This window comes from Dromiciops gliroides, chromosome 1 (genome assembly GCF_019393635.1).
Source record: "Dromiciops gliroides isolate mDroGli1 chromosome 1, mDroGli1.pri, whole genome shotgun sequence".
In the NCBI taxonomy this organism is placed as follows: Eukaryota; Metazoa; Chordata; class Mammalia; order Microbiotheria; family Microbiotheriidae; genus Dromiciops; species Dromiciops gliroides.
Window position 1 is genome coordinate 733,646,800 of NC_057861.1, and position 15,703 is coordinate 733,662,502.

Below are 15,703 nucleotides of genomic sequence, written 5' to 3' on the forward strand. Positions count from 1 at the left end.
ATTTATTGTATGTCAGAGGTAGTGCCTTCAATTTTTAACTTTTTGTTTTCATTCAGAAAAAGCGATTGATTAGGACTTTGACCTCAAAGGGAGCATTCAAGGTGCTTTTAAAAATATTTGGATAATTTAAAAGTAATTCAATTGTTGGAAAGATTTTCCATATGAAATTAAAATTCTCCATTATGTAGCCAGCATCTCTATCTGAATATTCTAGTTCTTCTAGGGGAAGAAACGAGGAATGATCTTCTGCATTTTAATTGGTAAGTGGCATTTTAGAAAGAGAGCTGAGTTGTATACCCCTTCATTTTGTTTTTATCTTCTCCAGTATTTTATAGCAAACTAAAACCCTCTTAGTTACCTTTAGTCCTCCTGGGGAATCTGGAAATGAATGCCATTTGAAGACTGAGAATCAGAAATGTGATTTTCTGATAACTCATCTTTGCTATATCTCCTTGATGGTTGTTGTTGTTTAATACTCCACATATGGGGCTTCTTTTCTCTGTAAGACATGCTGGTCATTGGAAGATTTAAGTGTCAACCAACAAATCACCCCTCAATCCTAAAAGTAAGTCATCTCAATCAGTGCTGAGCAATTACTTAGAATCAACATATTTCCATCTTTAGTCTATACCCAATTAACTTTTATTTTCCTCATCTGTTGTGTCTCTAAGCACCTTTTGATTGCCTCGTGTACATCTACTCTGTGATACACATTGGAGAAGGATGCAAGGACCCTTTCTTTTTTTGTTTGTTTGGTTTTTTTTGTGTCTTTTTTTTAGTGAGGTCATTGGGGTTAAGTGACTTGCCCAGGGTCACACAGCTAGTAAGTGTTAAGTGTCTGAGGCTGGATTTGAACTCAGGTCCTCCTGACTCCAGGGCCAGTGCTCTATCCACTGCACCACCTAGCTGCCCCCAAGGACCCTTTCTTTTGATCCTTGATCACCTTTCAGAAAATTAGTAATCTGTAAGCAGTAGGTACAAATTGGAGTCAATGGCAGCTAGAGGGTTGACCTTGAAGCCAGGAAGCCTTGGATTTCAACCCTGACCTCTCCAAGAATATAAATTGTAAAGAAGTTGGTAACTTCCATAGGGTAGAGATAGTTTCCTTATCTGGGAATTCCCAACACCAGTCAAATTGCTGCTTCATTCCTTATCACCATCCTAAGGGTTACTTAAGAATAGGGTGGAGGGACAAGAGGAGAAATAGAAAAAAGTCTTTATTTTTTTTTAAATTCATTCACTGCTTGGCACAAAAGTGCTTAATAAATGCTTGTTGATTGATTGAATCAACTTAATTTGGGGGCTAGTGCAGTGGAAGTGGCAAATCGGAGACTAAAGTCCAGTCTCAGGTACTTACCAGCTGTGTGACCCTGAGGAAGTCACTTAGAATCTCTAAGCTTCAGTCCCTTCTTATGTAAAGTGGGAGAATAATATTGTTCACCTCACAGAATGGTCACAAGGTTCAAATGAGATGATAAATATGTATAAAGCAGCTAGGGGCAGCTAGGTGGCTCAGTACATAGACAGTGCCTGGCCTGGAGTCAGGAAGATTCATCTTCATGAGTTCAAATCTGGCCTCAGACATTTCCTAGCTGTGTGACCCTTTTGCTTCAGTTTCCCCTTATGTAAAAATGAGTTGAAGAAGGAAATGACAAACCACTCCAGTATCTTTGACAAGAAAACCCCAAATGGTGTCGCAGAGAATTGGACACTAAAACCGCTCAACAGCAACAAAATATGACCTATTCACAGGATGCCAGCATTTATTTTCGTCAATCTATTACAATGCTAGAGAATATATAAAGCAACATTTAGGGTAGCTTAGAGCACCAGTATCCATTCCTCATTCCACACACTTAAAAGTAATTACCTTTGTTAGATAACACCCCTTATTAATTGACTCACTCAATCCAAACTGAGTTAAAGGAGCCATTAAACCTCGTTACATTGTGTGAGAGAGCTGGTCATGTCCTAAAGAATTTGTGTAAAAGGAAAGGAACTTATCATAGAACCAGATAGAGATTCTAAGGGGTTGGACAGATAGACAGGAAGAATTGAGGTCATACAGAGTTAAGCCAAGAACCAGCAGCCCCAGAGCAGTCAGCAGAAGGATAAGAGAAGCTAAGACCCAAGCTACAACAGAAGAGTATAGAGGGAAGCCTTGAGTCCAAAAGTGCCTTTTTTGAGAAGACACAGGCTGACATCACCAAGTCTTGAGAAAAGGTTTTCTCTTTCCCCAACTTGCTCTCTAGGTGTGTGTCTATTCCTAGATGGTAAAATATAATGCCAAACCTTCCCAGCAACTTGAATTTTAGTCTCATCCAAGACCAGAGAGCCCAAATTCTACCTAAATGTTAGGAATTTTCCTGACTGGAGGCTCAGAGCAATTCTGATTGAATTCCCAATTTTTTTTTTCTCTCAAATAAACTACTTAACATTTCAAGGAATCAAGTGGATTTTAGGAGCTATAATATTATATGTAGGCTCAAACTAATTGTTTATATTTGTGTGTATTTGTTTATACATACACATACACATATGTATATGTATATGTCTTGAGAGCAGGAGTTGTTTTGCCTTAGTATATACACAGCATGGTTATTTTGTTCTTCTCTCCTCCTTTCCCCCCCCTCCCCCATCTGTGATTTCATCATAGGATCTTTCTCTACCAAAACAGATCAAGACTTTGTCTTCAAGTTGTCATCTTTGGGGTTTTCCAAGAATATTATAATATCATCTCCCTTCTATTTCTCTTTCTTCTTTTATCACTGTTGCTCGGATTTCCAACATAATATTGAATGATGTTAGTCATAGTGGGCATCCTTATTTCACACCTGATCTTTCTAGGAATGCTTCTAGCTTATTCCTATTCCAAATAATTCTTGCTGAGGGTTTTAGGTAAATGCTTTATATTAATTTAAGGAAAAATCCATTTATACCTATACCTTCAAGTGTTTTTAATAGAAATGTGTTGTTCTTTATCAACAGTTTTTGTTTTATTTCTTTAGTTGAAAATAATAATAATTTTTAAAATTTGACATCTTAGAGGCTTGGCTGGGGCCCCTACAAGATCAAGTGACTTGCCCAGGGTCATTCAGTCAGTGTTTCAGAGGCAAGATGTGAACCCAGGTCTTTAGGTTCTGAGGCCAGCTCTCTGTTTACCATACCACTCTCTCTCTCATTGGACATAAGACCCAATAAAGACTTGACCTAAAGTAAATTGAGCTGAATTTAATGTTATCTCAGAAATGATCAACTGGTCTAACTGCTTACCTACCTGAGTCCCCTATGTAAAATACCAGAAAAAGGATCATGCAACTTTTGCTTGAAGACCTCCCTAAAGGGCAGACCACTCGGGAAGTTCATCCAGCCTACTCTTAGAAAGCTATGATTGTCAAGAAATCCCTCCTTGCTTCAAGCCTCTGTACATCATGGTGGCCTCCCCAAACAAGAAGGCAAAAAGACTTGCTAGCTTAGAGTACTATATTCTAAAATAAGTCATAACATTTATGGCATGATAAGGGCATACAATTGCAAAAGAAAAAGGTGGTCCTAGCAACTGCCTAATGCAACAGCTTCATTATATGGATGAAGAAATGATGGGCCATTGGGGTCAAATAATTTGCTGAAGGTCACAGAGGTAATACAATATGAGAGCTAGGATTGGAATCCAACTCCTTTTTTTTTTTTTTTTACTCTAAAATAAGGTTGGGTTGTGTTTTTTTGGTTTTTAAATGACAGCATGTAGTCATCTGCCTTCCGCTGAAATAACTAGTGATACAGGTTTCCCTCTGTCCTTCGGAAAGAAGCTTTGAAATTGAGTCATTGAAATCCCGTCTGCATATTTTTTTCTTGTTTGTATTGGCCATCAGAATTCATAAGCTAGTCTTTCCTTCTGGCCAATATCTACTAAAAATATTTAAATGAGCTAATGCAAACAGTGGCTAGTGAGGGCAGCACGATAGTGCTTTCTTTCCCTTTCTTTTCATCCTGTTTTCAAAAGCAACTTTTTTCTTCCGAAAGAATCTTCTGACTTAGAAAGCTCCTGCATGTGGAAGGCCAAAGCAGCTGGAGGTCGTGTTTTGCTGGGCTATTTTGCTTCAGAATCTTTGGAATTGGAGTTATGAAGGTGTTTCTTTTCCTTTTAACTAACCAAGTTTTGAGAGAGTGAGATTGGAGCTGAATATATTTTCCAACATCTTTCGTTTTGAAGGAGCTGATCTGACAGATCGTTTTGATGCTTTCTGCCAAATAAAATGTAAGTCAGGCAGGCAGTCAACAAGCATTTATTAAACTTTCAGTGCCCAGAACGGTTTTAAACAATGAAACCCAGAAAGATTTTATTTTCATTTTTAAAGCCTAGCCTGTGTGAAGCTGGAATTCCATCAGCCATTAAGGGAGTTGTGGCATTCATGACTGTGGAGGAGATAGGACTCAGTTTTGGTCAGGGTATGTCTGGAGTGGTGTGTTCTGTTATGGGCTCCTCATTTTGGGCAGAACCTTATTAAGTCTTGGAGAACATCCAAAGGGAAGTAACCAGTATGGGGAAGGACCTTGAGTTCATGACATGAATATTCGCTGAAGTGACTGGGATTACTTAGCCTAAAAAAGCAAAGATAAGAGAGTTGCCTTCAACTCAGTCATTCTACTTGGCCCCAGAGCACAATGGGTAGAAATTGCAAAGAGACAGATTTGGGCTTGATATGAAGGAAAACTCTCTTACATCAGAGCTTAATTTAGAGTCTGAGTCATGAGCTACCTTAGGAGATATAAGTTCTACTTCAATGGATGTATGTAATGGCTAGGAAGGCCACTTGTTGGGTATGTTATTTGTTTTTGTTTTGTTTTTTGTGGGGCAATGGGGGTTAAGTGACTTGCCCAGGGTCACACAGCTAGTAAGTGTCAAGTGTCTGAGGTCGGATTTGAACTCAGGTACTCCTGAATCCAGGGCCGGTGCTTTATCCACTGCGCCACCTAGCCACCCCTGTTGGGTATGTTATAAAAAAATATGGGTTGGGCTACATGGTGTCTGAGACCCCCTTCTGCCACTGAGTTACTGAATGCAATTTCTCTTACCCTGCTTCTTTTCTTTTTTCTTTTTTGTCTGTGTTCCACAGATTCTGGAGAACAAGACGAGCACAATCCCCTTAGGACAAGAGAGACAACCTTGCCGTCTGTGAATAATAGCATCACCACTGTTCCCATCACGGAACCATCTCAGAAGCTCCCTCAATACCTACCTCTTTGTGCAGAGGAAAACTTAGGTCCTCTACCTGAGAATTGGGAGATGGCCTATACCGAAAATGGAGAAGTCTATTTTATAGAGTAAAGTATACTCCCACTTCTTCTCTCTGTGTATGGGTGTCTTCTGAGGCTGCAGAAGTCGGAACCAACTGATTGACTGCTGGGCAGTTAGCATGGGAAGATCAGATAGAAATGTATGTCTTTAAGAGGTTTTTCAGGAGCTTTTGCAGCTCACCCAAAGAATGAACAGAGAACTCATTCTGATCTTTTCATTAAGTCTGAAGAGACTGTGAGAGAATGAGGTTAATCGTTTACCAAAAGAAAGAAGGCCTCCAGTGGAAAACTGATGACTGGGCACTTTGGGAATCAGGAAGCCCTTTGTAGAAAACATAGTTTAGCTATTAGGGGAATGGCACCTACAGCCTCCTGTGAGAAATCCATCATCATCCCCTCCCCACCCCCCCCAAATAAAAAAAAGCAGAGGGAAAGAAATGTTGGTCCTTTTTCTTCATCCTCTGGAAGCAGGGTAGTGCATTGGAAAGAGCAGTGACTCAGGATTCAGAGCACCTGGGTTCAAATCTGCCCCCACCCCAACAGAACCTGTTGCTTCACCTCCATGGGCCTCAGTTCTGTCATCTCTAAAATGAACAAGTTGCACCAGATAGCTTCTGACTCGGCTTACACTTCCAGATCTATGATGCTTTATCAAGATTTAGATAGGAGTAATATCTGTTGTTGTTCGGTCTTTTTTTTTTTTTTTCCAATCATGTTTGACTCTTCACGACTCCATTTGGAGTTTTCTTGGCAAAGATACTGGAGTGGTTTGTGATTTGCTTCTCCAGCTCATTTTACAGAAGAGGAAACTGAGGAACCAAGTTAAGTGACTTGCCCAGGATCATGCAGCTAGTGTCTGAGGCTGGATTGGAACTCAGGAAGATGAGTTAAGGCCCAGCACTCTATCCACTGTGCCAACTAGTTGCTTTTATAGGATTGACAAGTTGTCCAGTAATCATCGCTAGTTTTTCATGAGTATTATAAAGGTCATGCAGCTACTGAGTAGCTTAGTGGGTATGGAGGATCAAAGCCCTACCTATGGCATATATTGGCTATGTCACTCTAGGCAAATCGTTTAACCTCTTACTGTCCCCGGACAACTCTTTAAAATTATAAGTGAAAGCAGAGTCGCTGATCTGAGTTATTGGGGACTGTTCCAAACGGGGATTGGCCACCCTGATGAACTCAGGTCCACGTTTTTAAAAAAAAGCTACCACTCAATGAATTAAGAAGACCCACTTACTCAAAACCTAAGCATCACCTGTTACGTGGGGTCTAGATGTTGATCTGGTATTGTAATACTGCGGCTTCTACAATGCCTGTTTGAGCTCTCAGACATCAGTGCCTGTGCCTTTAATGGTTTTTGTCTCCCACGGTGGACTTGAAGTCTGGGAAACCTGAGTTCAAAATCTGCCTCTTACATTTGTTACTTATGTGACTCTAGGAAAATCCCTTAACCTGTCTGAGCTTCTGGCACCTCTTTATAAGTTAAACATGGATTGTATCTGTTATGAGATATCCATCAGGCCATACCCAAGTCACAGGGCCTTGACTTACTGCTTCATCTCCCCCAGTGCATAGGACAGTGCTCTGTGCAGAGCAGATGTCCCTTAAATACTTGCTGATTTAAATAGAATGACATTTGGAAGGAAAAAAATACAAAATAGCACCAGTGTCATGAAAGTTTTCCTAATGTAGAAAACTCTTCTCCATAAAATCCTTGATCCCATTTGCTTAGATCAGGTTGAAAAGAGGGATATTTGGTTAGGAAGGCTTTGCTGCTGGGAGCTAATGCTAAATCAGTAACCTGAGTACATTGGAAGTACTTGGCTCACCCATCATAAGCAGAGCTGGCCTTTGGCTCATGCCATTGCCATTGTCCAGATGACTTCATATATTATAAGAATTGTACCAAGTAGTTGACTACTGCTGCTGATGAGGACTAGAAGGTGCCACCTTTATTAGAGATTGTAGTGTTTGAGGCATGCTGTTTATTTTTATTATTTATTTATTTATTTATTTATTTATTTGTTTATTTTGTGGTGCAATGAGGGTTAAGTGACTTGCCCAGGGGTCATACAGCTGGTAAGTGTCAAGTGTCTGAGGTCACATTTGAAGTCAGGTCCTTCTGAATTCAGGGCCAGTGCTTTATCCACTGCACCACCTAGCTGCCCCTGGCTGTTTATTTTTAAATGAAATTTCTTTCTGAGCAATAAGAGTTTTTTGGTTCATGGTGTCCTTCATCCTGAAACACTGATCATCATCTTAGAACTTAGGTTCAAAATTATATTTTTGATAAATCTGAGTCCAGGGACTCCTTTCTCTCTCTCTCTCTCTCTCTCTCTCTCTCTCTCTCTCTCTCTCTCTCTCTCTCTCTTTCTTTCTGTCTCTGTCTCCTTTTCTGTCTTTCTGTATCTGTTTTTCTTTGTCTTTCCATCTTTTTTTTGATCTTTCCTTCCTTCCTTCCTTTCTTCCTTCCCTTTCTTCTTCCCTCCCTCCCTCCCTCCCTTCCTTCCTTCCTTCCTTCCTTCCTTCCTTCCTTCCTTCCTTCCTTCCTTCCTTCCTTCCTTCCTTCCTTCCTTCCTTCCTCCCTCCTTCCTTCCATTCAGTGTTGAAGGATTAATTATATTTGATGACAGAAGAACTATGAGACAGTGTTCATTGATTGATTGATTAATGTGTGGTGGAAAGTACACTGGATTTGGCATCCAAAGACTTTGGTTCAAATCCTGGCTGTTCTACTGCTTTTCGATCCATTAACCCCTCTGGACTATAGATTCCTCAACAATAAAATGAAGGGGTTGGATGAGGTGACCTCTAGAGCACTGAGATCCACAGATAAATTTCCAGGGACAGGGGTGGAAGCTGTGGGGTGTGTGAACCTGCATGGGAGAAAACTTGTATCTTTTTCCTCTGGTCAAAACTTAGCATTTCCTTCAATTATTTTTAAAAAGCCATCCTTATGAGAAGGGTTTCACCAGGCTGCCCAAAGGTGAAGAACAACTCTCAGGTCTTTTCTGTATTTAAAGAGAAATGGCAGCTCTGGTGGTGCCATGGATAGAACAGGGCTTGGAGTCCTGTACGCCCAGTTAAAATTCAGCTGCAGACAGTTAATAGCTGGGTGACCCTGGATGAGTCACTTATTCTCTATCTGCCTCTGTTTCCTTATCTGTAAAAAGAGGATGAATAACCTCCACCTCCCAAAGTGGTTGTGAGAATAAAATGAAGGAATATTTGTGAAGTACTTTGCAAGCCATAGGACACTCATGTCGACCTTTAAGAAGTCATTTTCAAGGCCCAGACTTTCCTCTTAAATCTCCATGAGAGGGGCAGCTAGGTGGCGTAGTAGATAGAGCACTGGCCCTGGAGTCAGGAGGACCTGAGTTCAAATCCGGCCTCAGACACTTGACACTTACTGTCTGTGTGACCCTGGGCAAATCACTTAACCCCAATTGCCTCATCCCGCCCCCCCCCCCCCCCAAAAAAAACAAAACCCTGCTTGAGGACAGAGACCTTAACCTCTCCATCTTTATCACCTTTGCCTTAGTGCCTAACAGCATTCCCTGCACATAGTAGGCACTTTAACAACTGTTTGTTGAATTCAATTTAATACATCCTATCAGCAGCTCTCTCAAAGACTGACAGAAGAATAAATAATTGACCTCCATAGCTTGCCACTTAACTTGTGGGTGGATCACTTAGCCTCAGTGGATCCTAGCTTCCTCATTGGTAAAATAAAACAAGAAGATTTGCTACTTTCAGAGGTCCCTTTTACCTCTAAAGCTGTGATCTAATGTGGTTTCATATTAATGACATGTGGCACTTTAAAGTTGATAAAATACTTTTCTCCCAGTGATCCTTTGAGATAAGTAATGTAAGTATTACTAGACCCATTCTATGGATTAAAAAAAAAAAGTAAGGCTCAGAAAAGTTACTTGGCTATAGTTAAACAGCTAGCAAGTTCCCTAACCTGGGATTGAAAGTGCTATCTCTGGACTGCAAGTAGTTCTTTTCAACCACACCAGACTTCATTCTGTACTGCTAATGTAATCCAAGCTGGCAAGCAAGAGAGCTGAAAGATGTATTGTGTTCCCACTATGGCCAATATGTTTCTGAGAGATTTTTCTAATGCATTTGAACCTTGACTGAATCAAGCCCCTGTGACAACCATCCAGTTTGGACTGTGCCCCTTGGAAAGCAATAGGCCTGGAGGGTTTAAATTCCCCAAACTTTTTTAGCTAAGCTCCTTTTATTACGGTAATTTTGTATTGCCTGCAATGTTTCTAAGTGCAATCTAGAGGTCTGAGATTAATGAAAGACATTAGGGTCTTTGAAGTACAAGAATGAATTAAAGTGCTTTCATTCATTCTTCAACAGAATTGCTATGCAGCATAATAAGGGAAATAACCAGGCCTTTCATCCAAAGTCCAACCTCCTGGTTTTAAGTCAGAAGGTCTACACACACACACACACACACACACACACACACACACACACACGCACACGCACATGCACACACACTACGCACAGGCTGCAAGTCTGCAAATAGCAAAGGCCTCTACATATCCCAGCTAAAAGGAATCTCATTCTAATGGTTCTGCAGAGATGAAATTGATATTTAGACTGAGCCCATGGGTGAGATAGAACTGGGAAGAAATAGTCATCTTAATTGTTCTTTTGGATTGGATGCTGCCCTTGGAGCCGGGAAAGCCAAGTTCATGTCCCGTCTCTGACACATGTGCTAGCTGCATGATCCTGGGCCAGTCACCAAACCTTGGTGCTCAGAACAATTCTCTACGCCTATGAGTGGCAGAGAAGGTCCTGGCCTGCGTGGGTGGAAGGAGCTCTAATTCTGAGCTCCCGCATAGTAATGAAATCCTACACCAATTTCAGTATAGTATACAAATCTTGTTCATGGGGTTTTCACATATTTTCTCTTTTGATTTTCACACAAAACGTTTTGAGGTAATACCTACCTTCCAGAGTTGACAGTGCCCAGGGGAGATTATGTATGTGAAAGCATGTATTCAACATCTGGTAAATATCTGCATGCAGTTGAATGATGGGAAATCTTTCACTTTGACCTGATCAGTAACTGAAGTGGGCTCTTGTCTTTCACTCTACAGCATGTCCCATGGGGATTAAGAAGTGGGGTCTAGGGGCAGCTAGGTGGTGCAGTGGATAGAGCACCGGCCCAGGAGTCAGGAGTACCTGAGTTCAAATCTGGCCTCAGACACTTAATACTTACTAGCTGTGTGACCCTGGACAAGTCACTTAACCCCAATTGCCTCACAAAAAAAAAAAAAAAAAAAGAAGTGAGGTCTAGAGTCAGGTAGGTAGGTGGTCCAGTGGATAGGCCTGGAGTCAAGAAGACCCGAGTTCAGATTTGGCTTCAATCACTTCTTAGCTGTGTGACCCTGGGGAAGTCTCTTAATAAGCTTGCCTGTTTCCTCATCTATAAAATGAGGATAGTAAAAGCACCTCCCTCCCTCCCAAATTGTTCTGAGGACCAAATAAGGTATTTGTAAAGCAGTTTTGCAAACTTTAAAACACTATATAAATGCAAGCTATATTATTATTTTTTTAAAAAGACCATTTTAATTCTAATTGGACTGTGTGAGAGTATAGTTCTCCTTTCTTTCTCTCTCCCTCTTTCTCTCTTTCTCTCTCTCCCTCCCTCTCTCTTTTTCTTTTTCCTTTCTTTTTTTTTTTTTGAGGGACAATGAGGGTTAATTGACTTGCCCAGGGTCACACAGCTAGTGTCAAATGTCTGAAGCCAGATTTGAACTCAGGTCCTCTTGAATCCAGGGCCAGTGCTTTATCCACTGCACGGCCTAGCTATACCCTACTCCATTCCTTTTAAGGGAAAGTATGTTAATGGCATTGATGTTCCTACAATATTCTTTATACTGATTTTTTTTAAAACTACTCTTATGATTTCATGCTTCCCGATGAGGAATTTCTCCTACCAATGCATATCTGAGGTCTTTCTTCAACTTAAAGTCTTAGAATATTGACTGGGATAATGAGAGGTTAAGTGAATGTACCCCTACACGGGTCATACAGACAATATATGGCAGAGTAGGTCTTTCTGACCCTGGGTCTCCATTTTGTCCATCATTTGCTTCAAACTGCTTTTCCTCAAAGACCCGTTACCTCCTCAAGACAGAAGTCTTCCCTTAGGGGTGTTTGAAAGAGAGTTAAGATAGCAAATACCATGACCAGTCCCTCTTTTCCTTCCTCCTCACCTCACCAAGGAAGGAAAAGAGTTAAATAATTCTCCCTTTGTTCACTTTCCTCTTTGTTGTGGTTGCTGCTGTGATTTGGGTTTTAGATTAAATTTATTACAAATGTTTTCTTCAGTTGACTTCTACCCCTATCCCTTTTATGGAACACAGTATCTAGCACTTTAGACTGGGTCATTAGGGCAATGTGTTTGTCTCTCCCATCTAGAATGTGAGCTCCTCAAAGGAGCTTGGGTTTTTACCTTTTGGTATATGCCCAGCTTGTAGAACAGTGCCTGGAACATAGCAAGTTCTTAAATTCTTCTTGATTCATTGATTGATTGATAAAATAAAAGTAGGGAAAGCTAGATATTCTCTCCTCACAAATTCAACATCACTTTATTGACAAGGGTCCTGTCTCCCTCTTTGCTTTTCAGCCACAACACAAAAACAACATCTTGGCTCGACCCTCGGTGCCTGACCAAACAACAGAAGCCTCTGGAAGAATGTGAAGATGATGGTAAGGGGTGATAAGGGGACATTATGCTTGGCCATAGTAGCTGAGGTTTGAAAAATGTTTGTGAAAGAATGTAGCAAGCAACATGCATCTGTGTTGTTGGAATTGCTTCTTAGAGAAAAAAATATTGTGAGTCTGGTCTATAAGTGTATTCATAGTTTTCCCGAATCATGATTTTTAAAAAATATATACAGTAATTGATGAATTCTAAAGCTATAGGATATCAATCTAATAGTATATTATAAATTTGACAATTATTTGTTTTCATCCATTTCGTTTTTGCTGTGTGAATGATTAAGCCAAACTCCTTTGAACTCTTACGGACCTTATCCAGAATTCATAGGTCTCAATGAGTACTTGAATTGACCACTGCCTCTCTGTACCCCTGACCCATTGTAGCTTTTCATCCACCTAATTCTATGGCTTCACACTCATCTCCAGGGATACATAAATATTTGAAGAATCTGTGGTTTTATCACTGAGAAGAATCCCTGGTGTGATAAGTTCCTCTACCAATCCAAATGGCAACTCTTCTGACTTAGTAGATAAGTTGGAGGGATTTGTTTAACATACCCAAAAGTTCTCTCTAAAAAGTCAGATTTTTCTCAACAGAATAACCTCATTAGGACTAAAGAAAGGCCTTGACGAGGGCATCTAGGTGGCACAGTGGATAAAGCACTGGCCTTGGATTCAGGAGGACCTGAGTTCAAATCCAGCTTCAGACACTTGACACTTAACTAGCTGTGTGACCTTGGGCAAGTCACTTAACCCTCATTGCCCTGCAGAAACAAAAACAAAACAAAAACAAGAAAGGCCTTGACAAGTTTTGGTATCTGTATATCAACTGAGAGAAAGTCTCAGGTATATGAGAAATGGAGTCTTTTGAGAAAGCAGCTGAGTTGTTTCCAATTAAAAAGTAAACATGGCTTATTGGCTCAAGAAGTTTGTGATGAAAATGTGTGCTTGGAAATGTTATGGCTTGAGTTTCTTTGAAAGGAAATCCTTAGTAAGACAGAGTGGTCTGTTTGTTTTTAGTGCACCAAAGTCTATTCTCCACATCACATTGTTCTCTTTTCAACACAAAGGAATTAAAAAGCTGATGTGTTGGCTGGCGGCTACTTGGTGTCAGATTTGAGCTTACAAATCAGTGGTATAATTACCCCAAACACATTGCACCAAGGGATAATGGAACTTTCTGCAATAATCTTCTTTATATTGTCCTCTGAGTCTTAGTAGAAGTTACAAGGCAGCATTGCATATGTATAGAATATAAATTCATAAACTGCGATACATGACATTATCAGAAGTCTATTTTCCCATCAAAAGCATAGAGAACTCTCAGGGTGGAAACTCCATGCACCAAGAAGATTGACCACTAACTTATATAGTCTACAACCTCTTAGAGTTGCAGTGAGAGAGAAGAATAAATATAAATGAATAGAAAGTGGGGTAATGAGAGGTAAAATCAATAGTCAGGAAACATTTATTAAACACCTACTATGTGCCAGGTACTGTGCTAATTGCTGGAAATACAAAAAGGGCAGAAGATAATCCCTGCCCTCGAGAAGCTTACAGTCTAAAGGGGGAGACAACGGGCAAATGACTATGTTCAGAAAAGATATAGACAAGATTGGAAATAATCAATGGAGGGAAGGCATTAAGTGGGATGAGAAAAGGCTTCTTCTAGAAAGTGATTTGTTCCTAGTTACAAATCTAGAATTGCTAGATAGGACCTGAATCCGCATCTTTCAGATTCCAAGGTGCGGCACATCTCCCTGCTGACGTACCCTTGGCACCAAATGAACTATCCCAACCACTGCACTCTTAGAACTTGGAAACTAAGGTAGGCAATACTGGTAAAAATGAGTACAAGAAGAAGAAATGAAATGAGGGACGTAAATCCAGTATTTACAAGATGCGCAAGCACCTCAGGAGGGCTATCTCAATCTCATAGATTTAAGCTGAACACGATCCTTGAGATCACCTCACACAACCTCCCTCATTTTGAAGATGAAGGAACCTAGGTCAAAGGAGTTCCATGACTTACCTAAGCTCACAGTCTGAGCTAGGTCAGGATTTGAACAGGCACCTTTTGACTGTACCACACGAGCCTCAGCAACTTTTTGCTAGAATAAAAAGCCCAGTGAGTCAGTGCCATATTGTATTTGAGTTGTTTTCTTGGCTTTCTCTACGATGATGAGATGTCAGGAAAAGAGCTATTTGCCCTTTGATAGAATGGGGTGTCGTGGCGATTCATGTATGTTATATAGGATGTATATTTCCTTATACAAGATGTCCCAAAAGTCCTAGTGTAGTTTAAGGCATTGCTAGATTTAAACTGCACAAAGACTTTTAGAATGCCCTGTGCTCTTTTTTTTTTTTTTAGCTCCCCTCCTGCTCTCTCCCCTCCCCTAAAGTCCCATTCCAGTGTTTCATTTTGATGTGGAAGCCTCTAGGGTTTCAAAGAAAATGCCAGTGGTGGGTAAACCTTGGTGAGTCCCAGGGATGGGCTCCATGCCTGTTGTCTGAGGACCGATTTCAAGTTGAGAGAGACTCATTCCCTGCTTGGCTGTGCAGTAATGGGCTCCTCAAGCATGGCCGCTTTGAAGGACTGTCTGCTTAAACATAGAGGGGTGATGACCTGTACCAGTGGATGGAATACAATGCCCCCACCAGTGAAATCATGGCAAGGTAAATAAGTACACTATGTAGAGAGAGTTCCAATTTTTAAGGACATGGAAGGCAATAAAATCCACTCAGCTATGAAAGCATACTGAAGATGCTCTGGCTTATTTATTTCTCATAGCTGAGAATTCTAATCATACATGCAGCCTGTGCAGTGGCTCACGGTAATCATCATGGACGCTGATTACCGCAGCACTGAGGTGCATGATAACGCTAGAGATTTCCAGCTAACAAAATGCCACATGACAGAAAGTTTCCAGAGAAGTTGAACTGAACAGTAACAATAGTCAGGGATTTCCATTCAGAGAGGGAGTATGGTCCATTGGACCTGAGGTCACCTGCACCTCTCATACTACCTGCAAGTCACGGTGTCTCTCTGAGCCTCAGTTTCCTCACCTGTAAAATGAGAAATTTAGACTCCATGGGCTTAGAGGTGGCTTCCAACTACAAATGGTGATTCTATGACCCTTGAAGTACTCAATAGGCTTCTGTTTGCTTGCTAGCTCCCTAGAAAGATGAAGTACTTCAAAGGGCCTGTGGAGATTAGCCTTGTTTTTTAGATGAAACATCAGTCCAGTGATATGGTGACTTCTTCAAAGTTACCCAGCTGGTCAAGCCAGAACTAAAACGAGTTCTTTCTACTACAGGACACTGTCCCTTGTTGCCATTTATTTTGCAGTGAATGTATTTTGATTTTTAGATTGTGAGCTCCTTGGGGACAAGAACTGGTTTTTACCTTTTTTTTTTTGGTATTCTCAACACTTAGCACAGTACCTGACGTATAGTAAGTGCCTAATAAATGCTTATTGACTGGCTAACTGAAATAAAAAAGAAACCTGAATAAATACATAGATACAGATATAGATATATGTGTGTGTCCATTCTTGTACCTTTGTACACAAACACTTCTAAAATCAAGCTTGTAAATATGCATATATGCACATGTGAACCACTAGTAGCAAGACTGACATCTGACCGT

General features: G+C 40.6%; 1 protein-coding gene across 14 annotated transcripts in view; it reads left to right on the forward strand.

Annotated features, from left to right (window-relative positions):
* MAGI1 (membrane associated guanylate kinase, WW and PDZ domain containing 1) overlaps positions 1-15,703 on the forward strand; it is a 720,361-nt gene that overhangs the window by 590,537 nt on the left and 114,121 nt on the right. For all 14 annotated transcript variants that reach the window (XM_043993677.1, XM_043993669.1, XM_043993673.1 and 11 more), the window contains 2 exons: positions 5,118-5,325; positions 11,960-12,042. In XM_043993677.1, the coding sequence (XP_043849612.1) occupies positions 5,118-5,325; positions 11,960-12,042 (291 nt within the window). The remainder of the gene's footprint in view (positions 1-5,117; positions 5,326-11,959; positions 12,043-15,703) is intronic.